General features: G+C 40.8%; 1 protein-coding gene across 1 annotated transcript; it reads right to left on the reverse strand.

Annotated features, from left to right (window-relative positions):
• Window positions 1-761: 761 nt before the first annotated feature.
• On the reverse strand, window positions 762-8,561 carry ZNF165 (zinc finger protein 165). The gene is given in 7 exon segments (XM_012664349.1): window positions 762-1,058; window positions 1,060-1,268; window positions 1,271-1,672; window positions 3,976-4,114; window positions 4,405-4,630; window positions 4,632-4,807; window positions 8,536-8,561. Coding segments are annotated over 6 exon segments (1,449 nt in total). The 5' UTR covers window positions 8,536-8,561.
• Window positions 8,562-12,973: the final 4,412 nt, after the last annotated feature.

Here is a 12,973-nt window from a genome sequence, read left to right on the forward strand (position 1 = left end):
TTTTTTTAGTAGAGATGGGGTCTCGCTCTTGCTCAGGCTGGTCTCGAACTCCTGAGCTCAAACGATCCTCCCGCCTCGGCCTCCCCTTATTCGCTTCTATTCTTTTCCTGTCTTACTTCAATCTGGATTCTGCCTCTTGCCTTGAATTCTCTTCTGGTCATTTACTTCCTGGCATGACCTCTGGACATAGATTTTGGCCTCATATTGGAATGCTACCATTACATATGCCCTCTTGTTTGACATGACTCTTTAACTTAACATGACCATCTAATTTAGTTTTGTGGCCCTCAGTTTTTAAAGAGTGTTATGAAAACATGGTTCTGCAGTGTATTGTTGTGCAAACTATTTCACTCCTGGGTTTAGCCTACGTCCTCTTGTGGAGAACTATTAAGAATTAACTAGGGTTCAGTCTCTTTACCTGAATCTTCCTCTTCTTCTCACACTATAATCATAGTTATTTCCTCAGACGGTCTCTGTTTCTCTACACCCCACTGCCACAGACTAACCCATTTATTAGTCTCCTCCAAATGCTGCTCTTTGGTTTGACCTTAGCAGTCAATGAAAGAAGAGGCACAGCCCCAATATCACAGAAAGCACATACACAGAAATGAAAACCATACATAAAACGACAATCCTGAGAATGAGAGAGAGAAAAAAGGCACTGGTATTTCAGTCTTTCATCTCACAGAATATTTATTTTTTATTTGACTTTTTTTCATGTTTTGCTATTTCCTCAGCATTTCCATATGAATTTAAATTCCTTACATTAACAGGTTTTCCCTCATGTGAATTCTCTGATGTTGACTAAGGTGTGAGCTCTGACTGAAAGCTCTCCCACACTCACTGAATTCATAGGGTTTCTCTCCAGTGTGGATTCTCAGGTGTCAGATAAGGTGTGAGTTTACGTGGAAGGTTTTCCCACATTCACTACATTTATAGGGTTTCTCTCTGGTGTGAATTCTCTGATGCAGGATAAGATGTGAGTTCAGACTGAATGCTCTCCCACATTCTTTGCATCCAAAGGGTCTTTCCCCAGTGTGAATTCACTGATGTCTAATTTTAAAGATCTAAGCTTCCTGCAAAGCCTTTCCCACACTCATCACATTCATAGGGTCTCTCTCCAGTGTGGATTCTCTGATGCCTAACAAGCTTTGAGCTGTGCCTAAAAGCTTTCCCACACTCATTACACTGATGAGTTTTCTCTCCCCTGAAAATTGCTGCATGTTTAATAAGTACTGGGCTCTTGAAAGATTTTCCATATTGGTGAATTTTTCTCCAGCATAAATTCTTTGATGGTTAATAAAATCCGAATTCCATTTGAAGCTCTGTTCATAGGTACCATGTTTACAAGATTTCTGATGTGTGAATTCATTTGAGCTCAGATTTAAGCTCCTCTCACATCCATCATGGCTCATCATTTCATCTGTGAGTGTATTTTTGTGGTTGAGGATTTTACCAAAACCTCCATCTTGGGCAGATGATGGTCTCTGAGACTCCCCTGGTTCTTTTTCCCATTGCTTCTTTACTCGGTCTGCAGACTTACAGATGTCTTGTGGCTCATCAGATCCTTCTGACACATATCCTGAGATTCTTCCTGAGATTCTTCTCTGAGATTCTGTTTTTTCATAAATGTCCAGCTTTGGCATGGATCCATTGTTTTCACTCTCATCACCTAAAATAATGAAAAAAGAAGTAAATATCACCTGATGGAAGAAAAGAAAATTTGGAGGCATGCTCAAGATAGTTACAAATTGATACTTCATTTGGCCACTTTAAACATGTGGCTTTTTTTGGCCAGGCGCAGTGGCTTATGCCTGTAATCCTAGCACTCTGGGAGGCCGAGGTGGGAGGATCGCTTCAGCTCAGGAGTTTGAGACCAGCCTGAGCAAGAGTGAGACCCCTGTCTCTACTAAAAATAGAAAAAATTAGCCAGGTGTGGTGGTGTGCACCTATAGTCCCACTACTCGGGAGGCTAAGGCAGGAGGATGGCTTGAGCTCAGGAGTTGGAAGTTGCTGTGAGCTAGGTTGATGCCATGACACTCTAGCCTGGGCAACAGATCAAGACTCTGTCTCAAAAAAATAAAAGATTGCCAGATGCGGTGGTGTGCGCCTGTAGTCCCAGCCACTTGGGAGGCTGAGGCAGGAGGATCACTTGAGTCCAGGAGTTCTGGACTGTAGTGCACTATACGGATCGAGAGTTTGCACTAAGTTACGCATCAATATGGTGACCTCCCAGGAGCAGGGTACCACCAGATTGCCTAAGGAGGGGTGAACCATCCCAGGTCAGAAACGGAGCAGGTCAAAACTCCTGTGCTGATCAGTAGTGGGATCGCACTTGTGAATAGCGACTGCACTCCAGCCTGGGCACATAGTGAGACCGTGTCTCTTTTTAAAAAAATAAAAATAAATAAATAAATGAAAAATAAAAAATAAATATGTAGCTTTTCATAGAGGAGTGAGGGACAAGGCCACAAACAAAAGGAAGTAATTGGTAAAGGCAAGTAATGCATGCAGTGGTTGGCAGAGAGAGGAAACAGATATTTGAAGATGTATATATAAAATAGAAAAGACTGGGAGAAGGATCATCGGCAGCAAGAATTGGAAAGGGGGAGACAAAGTAAAGAGAAAGAACTATACAATGTGACCAAGGAGGATCTTGGGAACTTCGGGTCTATAATACATTTCTAGTATTAGGCTTAGAGGGAAAAACAGAGGTACCACCTCAAAGAAAACCAGATGAGGACACAGGAGAGAAAAGTAAAGCTATAAATGACTCTGAGGTTTTTGTGAGAAAACCTCCATCCATCACCCATTTTTTTCTTCATATTTCATGGTTAATCAATCTTCTAAGTTCTGTCATCATTTTCTGCTATACATCCCTTCTGTTACATTTCTGCTATCATCACCATAGTCTGGAACCTCACTACTTCCTGTCCAGATAACTGTAACTACCTCCTTGCTGTTATACATTTGTGCTTTTCTTCTTCCTAATTATCCTTACCAGTCTAAGTGTCATTAAACATTGTCATCCTTCTACACCCTACTCAGAAATCTTTAATCTCATTTCTTCCACAACAAGTCTAAATTCCCCAGCGTGGTCTCTAGGAGCCATTTATGATCTAGTCTGCACAAATCCTACCTTCTAGCTCATGACTCTATACTGTGCTCATGACTCTATACTATGCTGAAGCCAAGCAACCCCTCTTTGTTATAGGATTTCCTTTGTCTAGAATATGCTAGGGTAGTGGGTTAGGGAGTATTGGTCTTGGGGTAAGGGAAATTTACAATTTTATATGGGGTAGATGGAGATATTTCCAGAATAAACCTGAAGGTGGAGTATGTGGTAATTTATAAAAACTTAACAGTAACTTATACTTGGGTTTATTATTAGGACCATTCATACCTAAAGTGATATTTCATCTATGAACCTTTTAAATAGATGAATTTTAGAACACAGATGAGTATTCTATGGAGCTGGTCTCTAGAAGAATGGCTAACTTTACATAAAAACATAAAAAAGCTTTATAAGATCAAGAATACAATATAAAAGGCAACATATGGATCATAGTCTATGTAAATGCAAATTATATTCTATTTCTAAGTATATCATCATGTATCTGCCTCTTTCTCTATCATTATATGTACTTCTCTATAACATGTTTCATTTTTGTTTCTGTCCATGTGTTTCTTCCTCTTTGCTTCTTTTCTCCGTGACATTTTCTCAACTCATTCATTTTTATTTCCCTTAATTTTGTCACATCATAAAAATATCCTGTGTTTGTAAATATTCTGGATAAGGAACAGAATTATCTTTCCCCTCCAAATTGGTCAAAGACTCATAGGAAAACACATTCTCTACTTTTCATTGGATAATGAGGGAAAGGACCACCCAGATTTACCAAAACTAGTTTGAGGAGGCAGATTCACTCTCCTGCTTCTTCAGTGACACACACCACATGGCATTCTGCTGCTTACCACAGTCCAACAGGAGCTGAGGTTCTAGAGAACCATAATGGGCCTTGATCTCCTCTGGCCTGAATTGGACACTAAATGCTGGTCCAGGAGGTGACTCCTTTGTCCTCAATATTTCTTGTCCATGTTCATGGGCTGGAACCTGAAAAAAATAAAGTACATTTGGGCTTATGAGACAACCCTTGTTGGAGTTAAACATCTTCTAATAACTAAGAGAACTTCCTGTCCTGTATGAATACAAAACCAGGGAAGGAAGAATCAAGTCTAAATCAACTGTAAAATGTAGTGTGGTACCAAACAGACAGGAAAGGAGACATAAATGCACACTGAACCAACAGCTCCTGCAAGTCTCACTAAATACTTAATCTCAGGTCCTCTCCTCCCACTGTGGGACTCCATCCATTACAGAGGTCTTAGATATCCCCTACATACCTGGTGTATTGCTTCATCAGTGCCTCTCTCTAAATCTTCCAGTATGGTCACTGCCTCCTCTCCACTCTCTGGGTAATGTTCACGCACCCAGGCCTGCAGATCCCCTGGCAGGATGCTCAAGAACTGCTCCAGCACCAGCAGCTCCATGATCTGCTTCTTGGTATGGATCTCTGGCTTCGGCCACTGACAGCAAAGCTCCTGGAGCCGGCTCAGTGCCTCCCAGGGAATCTTGGCAGCAGAACTGCCTAAAAAGTTGCCCGCAGAGCTCCTGCCTGAGGGGATCACTTCTCTGTATGCAAGTGCCCTGTCTCCAGATAATCTCTTCCTCTTCTATCTTCACTATCAGAAGATCTTTATCCTCTGGAAAGTTCTGAGCTGCAGCTTTCTTTGATTCTGTAGCCATCTCTGGATAGACTATATTATCAGAAAACCCACTTCTGTTTTGGGAAGGGTCTTCTTTAGATTGAAGAGCTCTCCTGAAGGATCAAAAATTATTGTTACTGTCTAGGAAGATGAAAGACTACATCACAGACATCATCATTCTCCATTACACAAAAATTTACTGGGCATTTATTGTATGTAAAAGCACGGACATACATGCTCTGTGGAATACAACTGTAAGGTTATTTCTACTTCAACACAGCTTAAAATTTAAATTTAAAAATAAGGCAGCTTAAATCAGAAATATTAAGCTTAAATGTAATACTAAATATTAACAAGCCATACGTGATTACATTTTATAAGTTATACAGAAAATAAGGACCAAAAGAGAAAAATGATATAAGTGCTTCATAAAATAGGAGAAGGGAAAAGTATAGTTGGTTGCAATGGTCAGGGAAAGCTTAATTAAAAAACAAAATTCTGAAGAATGGATAAGATTTGACTGGGACATGGGAGAGAAAGAAATAGGAGATTACAAACAGGGAAACAGTTTGAACAATTGGTTAAGGATAGGAACACAAGTAGGAAAGCAAAAAGTTTAGTAGGTTTGTATAAGAAAATTACAGAGGCAAAGGTTGGAGCCATACCGTAGAAATGTCAAATTGTAAGAAACGTCAAATGTCAAGTTCATGAATTTAGAGTTTATATTTTGGGCACTGAGGAGCCAATGAAAACTTCTGAGCATAATGACCTGCTGAATACTGTGGAGATGAACATGGTCTTCATTTCTAGGGTGGACAGCAATATGAAAAGATAGAGGCTACTGTACTCATACAAGTGTGAGGGAAACACAGGCTTGGATTGTTATATATTCAGAATTTGGAAATAGGATTACTTACATGTCTCTTAAATAATAAAAGAGGCCAACTTTTCTTGAGAGCCAGCGATTAATTTCAAGCAGCGTAACTGGTTCTTTCCCCAAAAGTCTCAGCAGGTTTCCTCTTGTCCCATAAGTTCCTTCTCAGCCTTTCTAGTTTCATGGCTCAGTCCATGTTTTGGCCATTGAGGCCCCTCATCTCACCAATAAAATAAAATAAATCAGCGCCATGATTTGCTTATTAGTCTTCTGTGAGTCTTGTTCTTGAATTTATCAGTTCATCCAATATTATCAGTCTGTGGGAATGGTCAGTCTGGTTTTTGATCTGAAAACCAGAATAGAGGATTTATAGGTGAAGCCATAGAGACCAAAAGCAAAATGCAAATATAAAACCTTCAGGTTCTTTTACTAAACATTTCACTAAGTTGACTACTAACTGATATACTGACATATACTTTATTAAGAATCTTAGCACAAGCAAAGCATTGGGATAGAAGTTGTACAGCAGTGGTGCAAGAAAGTTTGAGTGCAAGACTGGACTTGCTGCCTAATCAGCATATGAAAACTTTGTTAAGAAACAGATTCTTGGGCCCTGCCCCTGAAGTTCCTGACTTGGGCCCTGCTCCTGGAGACAGTAACTTGGTCAGTATGGTGTATACCTGGAAAAATCTGTATTCTGATACGTAGTTTAAGGTATTTGAAAAAAAAAGTTTGAGTTTACAAACTAGTTGGGAAGAAATGACATAAAACATTTAAATGAAAAAACATGTTTCACATGACACATACATTGTAAATGCTTGGTTAATGTTCAGTGTTGAAGTTCTAAATGAGATGTATGGTGGAGACACTGAATATCCTAATAGTTCTGAGGTAGGAAGAGACTGAATAGTAGCAAGTACTTCTTAGAGGTGGTGGGGCTTAAATTGGACAATAAAGAAAGAACGATTCAGAAAGGAGAGGATAGGAGAAGAGTTGAGAAGTGGAAATGAGCAGCAAATTGACGGTGAAAACAGCTTGCAGGGTATGATAACCGGAGTGATTAAGAATTCTACTACCTCTGATAAGAAATTCCTCAGCTCTAGTCTGAGTTCCTACAATTCCTAACACATACATCTGTTAATACAACATATACTGCCTTGCATTATTTTAAGTTATTAGGGTGTTTTTTTTTTCATCAACTGACTGCTGTTCCATGAGGTTAAGGACCATGCATTATTAATATTTGTTCTTAAGGCTCAATATTTGTTGATTCATTGAATGGAAGAGGACATCAGGAAAGTTTGAGATGACTTCTGTTTTGGATCTTCTGTATCTAAGATGATTATAAGATATCTACTTGGAAAAATATTTCCAACAGATACTATGAGATTTTAATAATGGAAAGGAGCTCGGACTGGGAACACAGATCTGGATAAGATCCATGAAAAGGATAGTTGAAGATATATATCAGGATTAATTCTCCAAGAGCATGGAAATGAATATCACAGGCTCATACTAAACCTTCGAAAACATACAGTTTGAGAGTATAAGTAGGAACAAAATTTATCAGTGATAAAGGGAAGACAAGGGGTTAGTTCTATGGTATATTAACCGGATAGTCTCAATCCCTAATACTTTACTGGGTCACTTTGATGTAGTGGTCTAGTCTAATTTCACTTCCCATTATGTTTCCTAGATGTGCTAATCAAGTGCTTACCAAGCAGTATCCTAATGCTTTATGAGTATTATCTCATTTAGCATAGGAAGATGGAAAGTGAAGGAGCCTATATAATACGAACTAAACTTCAATTATCATGCTAAGTAGCTGGTTCTATAACATGTTATCTCCTCAGATGACAGACACTCCTATCTCCTTGTGTTTCATCACTTTTCATCCATTTAAAACTGATTCTGCAACTCCAGATGGAATTATCTAGTTCTCAAGGATTTGATATATCCCTCCTGAAGGCTTACTAACTTCAAGCTAATAAATATTTGAGCATCCAGTACTTTACAATTATTGTGTTGAGAGACAGTTACAAAAATGGCTAAGCGGATGTGTAAACAAATCCTGTGAGAACAGAGAGGAAGGGGTAATTAATCATGATGAGAAAGGTAGAGGAACAGGGCTCCTAATGGATGAATAGGTCCTTGGTGTGCACGTTGGGGGAGGGGAAGATGGGAGTGAGAGTTTTGTTGGTGGAGGGAGGGGAGTCAGAGGAAATCCAGTAGAGACCACAGAGCAGAGCAGAGGCTTCAAAGTCCATGTTGGAGAAGGCTCCCACAGTACCTCCTTGTGTTTCTCGCATTGAGACATTTTCCACAGTCTTATAAATGCCTACTTTGCCGTTTCTCTCTCATTCTAGAAGGAGGGCACAAGGTTAGTGTTGGCTTCCCTGCATCCCAGGCAAACAGGAAACACCACTGTGTGAATACATTTTAAGAGGCCAGGGTTGTCCCCACTTTTCCTGCAAAAGGGCGGTTACTCCTCGCAAGAGACAGGCGATTGGGGGTGGCTCCTGCGGCAGTTTCTTTTGGCAGACAGCAGATCATAGACTTCTACTATCTTTCCCTGTTCCACCCAGCTAGATGTGTTTACTCCTCTTACCAGTGACCCCAGATTCAAAGTTAGTAAGTCGCCCCCCCAAACACGCCCTTTCAGCCTTTCACTACGACGTCACGCGCGACGGAGGTAACTATGGAGACCGCCAAACCCTCACGAAATACACCAGTGCGCGCGTCCTCCCAACGTCCAAACTGGCTCCATCTTTCTCCGGGAATCCTCTGAGGTCTAGGGTCTGGTCGCCCCGAGGCTGCTATAATCCCAAAAGGAACATGAAAGGGACTGGATGTTTGCAGGGGGACACAGGTCCGGACACCAGGTCCGGACTCACCTCTCCCACAAGGCTGGTTCCGATTGGACACTTCCGGTGGAAGGACGGAGCTGCACCACCCTTCAAGAATTCCGTCCACAGGAACTTGTGAGTATGCGCAGCAGATAGGCTGGATTTGGACTACGATTCCCAGAAGCCTTCTGGGTCAGGCGTTTAGATTTGCGTCCTAGGCGTTTTCGTCAGTCTTGAAGTTCTCTGAGCCTTAGGGAGGAGATGTCTTTTTTCTCCATTGTAGTAGGTGTCAACCTAAATAACGAACAGAGAGGCTTTCTAAAAGAAAATGATGTTTATTCGACAATAGGGCATTGGGAACACACTTGCCATGGTAGACTATCTGTATTCAGGGAGATAAAGGAAGAGGAAGGTTTTTAAAGGAAAAATGAGGAGGATTACAAAATTGTTTTGAAATGATTATCCTTGACTACAAAGATTAATTGTAAGAGTGACGCCATTCTGAGGTTGGACAGGCAGTTGCTGGGCAGGTGTCCTTGCAGAAGTCTTTTTGTATAAGATTACATGACCTTTGCACAAGGTTGTGGTTTTCGCAGAGTGTTTTGTAATAGTCTCTGTTTTGTAATAGTGTTTTGTTATCAGGCCTATAAGCCTGAGAAGTCTCTATAGCCCTGCCTGGCTCTGTTAAGGTTTTTGTTTGTTTTTTAAAAAAACACTAGTGACTCCATTTTGATTTTGACAACTTTTAGAGTATAAACTTGTCTCTGCTGTGTCCATGTGGCCTCGGTCTCTACTTCAATCTCAGGCGATAAAATTGAAGCCCACATGGCAGGAGTGCAGCTCAAACTTCACCTCCTCCGCAAAACCTTCCTGCATTCCCAGACAGCCTTTTTCCAAGGCCTTGATTCATCATCCCACCCCCAGTGGAATGAAGATAAACAAAATGGTATTAATTATAATCCCTGGCTGTCATTGGTCTATGTGTGGCCCTAAAGCACAAATATTTTTGAATCCATTACCCAATCTGTAAGAACTGATGATAATCTACATTTATTACTACTCTTTTTCCAGTTCCTCTCCTTACTTTCTCTCATCCCAGGTATTCACCATCACAAATTTTGTTTGTTTCTTAAAAAGGTAGTTCTATCTCTGGATTCTCAGTCCTGTTCCAGAGGTCAATGTCTCTATTTTTGTACCAGTACCAAACTGTGTTAATCACTACAGCCTGGTAGTACAGCTTGAAGTCAGGTAAACTGATACCTCCCAGTTTGTTCTTTTTACTTAGTATTGCTTTGGCTATACGAGGTCTTTTCTGGTTCCATACAAAGCATAGAATTATTTTTTCCAGATCTGTGAAGAATGATAATGGGATTTTGATATGGTAATCTAATCTTTGACAAAGCTGACAAAAACATACACTGGGGAAAAGAATCTCTTTTCAATAAATGGTGCTGGGAAAACTGGATAGCTACATGCAGAAGACTGAAACTAGACCCCTACCTCTCACCTCTCACAAAAATCAATTCAAGGTGGATAACAGACTTAAACCTAAGGCATGAAACCTTAAGAATTCTAAATGAAGATGTTGGGAAGACCCTTTCAGACATCAGCCTAGGTAAGGAATTCTTGAAGAAGACCCCCAAAGCAATCGCCGCAGCAACAAAAATAAATAAGTGGGATCTAATCAAATTAAAAAGCTTCTGCACTGCCAAGGAAACTATCATTAGAGTGAATAGAGAGCCCACAGAATGGGAAAAAATATTTTCTCTCTACACATCTGATAAAGGGCTGATAACCAGAATCTATCTAGAACTCAAAAAAATCAACAAGAAAAAATCAAACAACCCCATCAACAAATGGGCAAGCGAAATGAACAGAAACTTTTCAAAAGAAGACAGAATAATGGCCAGCAAACATATAAAGAAATGCTCAACATCTCTAATCATTAGAGAAATGCAAATCAAAACCACAATGAGGTATCACCTAACCCCGGTGAGATTGGCCTCTATCAAAAAAACACAAAACAACAAATGTTGGCGAGGATGTGGAGAGACAGGAACTCTTCTACACTGCTGGTGGGACTGCAAATTAGTGCAACCTCTGTGGAAAAGAATTTGGAGATACCTCAGAGAGCTAAAAATAGAAATACCATTCGATCCAGCAATAGCACTATTAGGCATCTACCCAAAAGAGTACAAAACATTCTACGATAAGGACATCTGCACCCGAATGTTTATGGCAGCACAATTCACTATTGCAAGAATGTAGAAACAACCCAAATGCCCGTCAATCCATGAGTGGATTATCAAAATTTGGTATTTGTTTACAATGGAATATTACTCAATTATAAGAAATGACAGTGATCTAGCACCACTTACATTTTCCTGGATTAAACTTAAGCCCATTATCCAAAGTGGGGCACCACAAGAGCAAAAGAACGGGATCCATTTGTACTCACCATCAAATTGGTATTAACTAATCAACACATAAAAGCACATATCAGGACAACATCTATTGGATGCTGGGGAAGGGGGAGGGCGGTGGTAGGAGGGGGGAGGAGGGTGGAGGGGACGGGTATTTGTATACACAAGGAGTGCAATGCGCACTACCCGAAGGATGGACATATTTGAAACACGGACTTGGGGGGAGGGGAACCAAGGGCAACACACGTAACCTAAACATCTGTACCCCATAATATGCTGAAATAAAAAAAAAAAGGAAAAAAAAAAAGGTAGTTCTATTAGATACACAGTTTCATTTCGTTGGCTGGACTTCCAAAGAAAGAAGCATTAAATGCCAGGGTGATCAGTCCATGGCATTTATTACTTACCTAGAGTGCTGCAGCAGTATCCCCCTCCTCCCCCCTACACACACAGTGAGAGAAAAAAGGTGTTCTACCCAGTTGTGTCCTCAGAAATGGGGTCAGAGTATGGAGTTTATATGAGGGTTTATGGAATTTGGCTCAGAGCTAGGATAGTTTCAGTGTTTTGGACAATAACCTAGATAACTTTATCAGTGCCTGGGAATGTTCAAGGCTCTGGTTTGGGTTCAAACCTGCTGGTAAAATCCTACAACTGGGTTGGGTCACAGAGTGATCAAGATACTTTATGATTTTTGGTCAGTTTACAGAAAGAAAGCAGAGGGAACTGGGGGACCCTACAATCCACCCCCCTGACTGGCTTTTACAATCTCACACCCATTTCTTCGGAGATGTTCCCTGAGTTACAGGAAAGAGTGGGATTGCCTCAAGGTCCTTTTCCCAAACTTTATGAAACACTACAAACAAAACCCACACCAACAGTAAATACAGGTGCATATGACAAGACCCAAAAATTACAATTCCCGAAAGGATTACTAGCAGAGATTTCCACCGTCCTGGAAACCGTGATGTTATTGTAGACCACCAGGAGTCATCCCCCATGTGATCAATTAGCTGCAATTGCTTTTGTGAATTAAGCAGTAATTGATTAACTTCTCTGTCTGAGATATATACACAACATTTAGTTTTTAAAAGGGTACAGGTTCTCCCTTGCCTAGCTGTTAGCATGTCTAGAGCCACTTGGTTCTGTGGGACTACTTTCCTCATAGTAGTTGTTTCAATGTTCAAGGCCTCCAAACTATGCTTCGTGTCATTCAAAGATATGGAGACAAATCTCTGAAGGGTTTCCATCTTCTACATGATATCAATAGAAGCTCCTAGAGGCAAAAATATGGTCAATAAGTAATCCCACCAAGAAAAACCAGACCTACTCCACTGACCCCTCCAGATGGGCTCACTGAGGGGGATAGGAATGGTGTCAGAGATTTTGAAGTACACCCACAGGAAGCCAAGGGTGCACCATCCAAGCCACATCAGAGGAAGCCAGGACCAGAGGTTAGTACCACAGAGCCACTGTTGCCATTTGGAGCAATACAATATATTACTGGCCTGAAGACCAGTCTGTGACAAACCAAGCTGTGTCATTAAGTATAATGGCATGTTGGCATTGGGCATTTGGGAGGAATTCTAGGTACCTAGTATTGTTTACCTGAGTGTCTTTAGAGAGATTATTTTGTTCCCAACAGATCCCTGCTATAGGAATGAGCCATCCCACATTTGCCAGTATGATCCCCATTGCCAGGATGTGGTGCTCTTCAGGGCAGTTCTGGCTTTGATGGCTGCCTCCCTCTTGGACATGTTTAGGGAAAAACTTACATTGTGTCCAGGGTTGCTCTCTGTTACATCCCAATCACTCACGTTTGTCAGTGTGATGTCAAAGGTATCTAAGGTATCCATTTCCATACATTTGTTCAGTTATTCAGATTTGTACAGATATCTAGTCTTCACCCAGTAGTGTCTTAGTTCACCATGGAGTTCCTCCTTGGTTACTCAAGGGCATAAGACCACACACCCAGCAGTTTGATCAGCCTTGCGTATGGGCTGTGTGATGGGCCCAGGCCAGGAAAACATTCTTCGATGATATCTAAGTGCCAGTGGGAATGATAT

The sequence above is a fragment of the Propithecus coquereli genome, unplaced genomic scaffold (assembly GCF_000956105.1).
Source record: "Propithecus coquereli isolate 6110/MARCELLA unplaced genomic scaffold, Pcoq_1.0 Scaffold882, whole genome shotgun sequence".
NCBI classification, from domain to species: domain Eukaryota; kingdom Metazoa; phylum Chordata; class Mammalia; order Primates; family Indriidae; genus Propithecus; species Propithecus coquereli.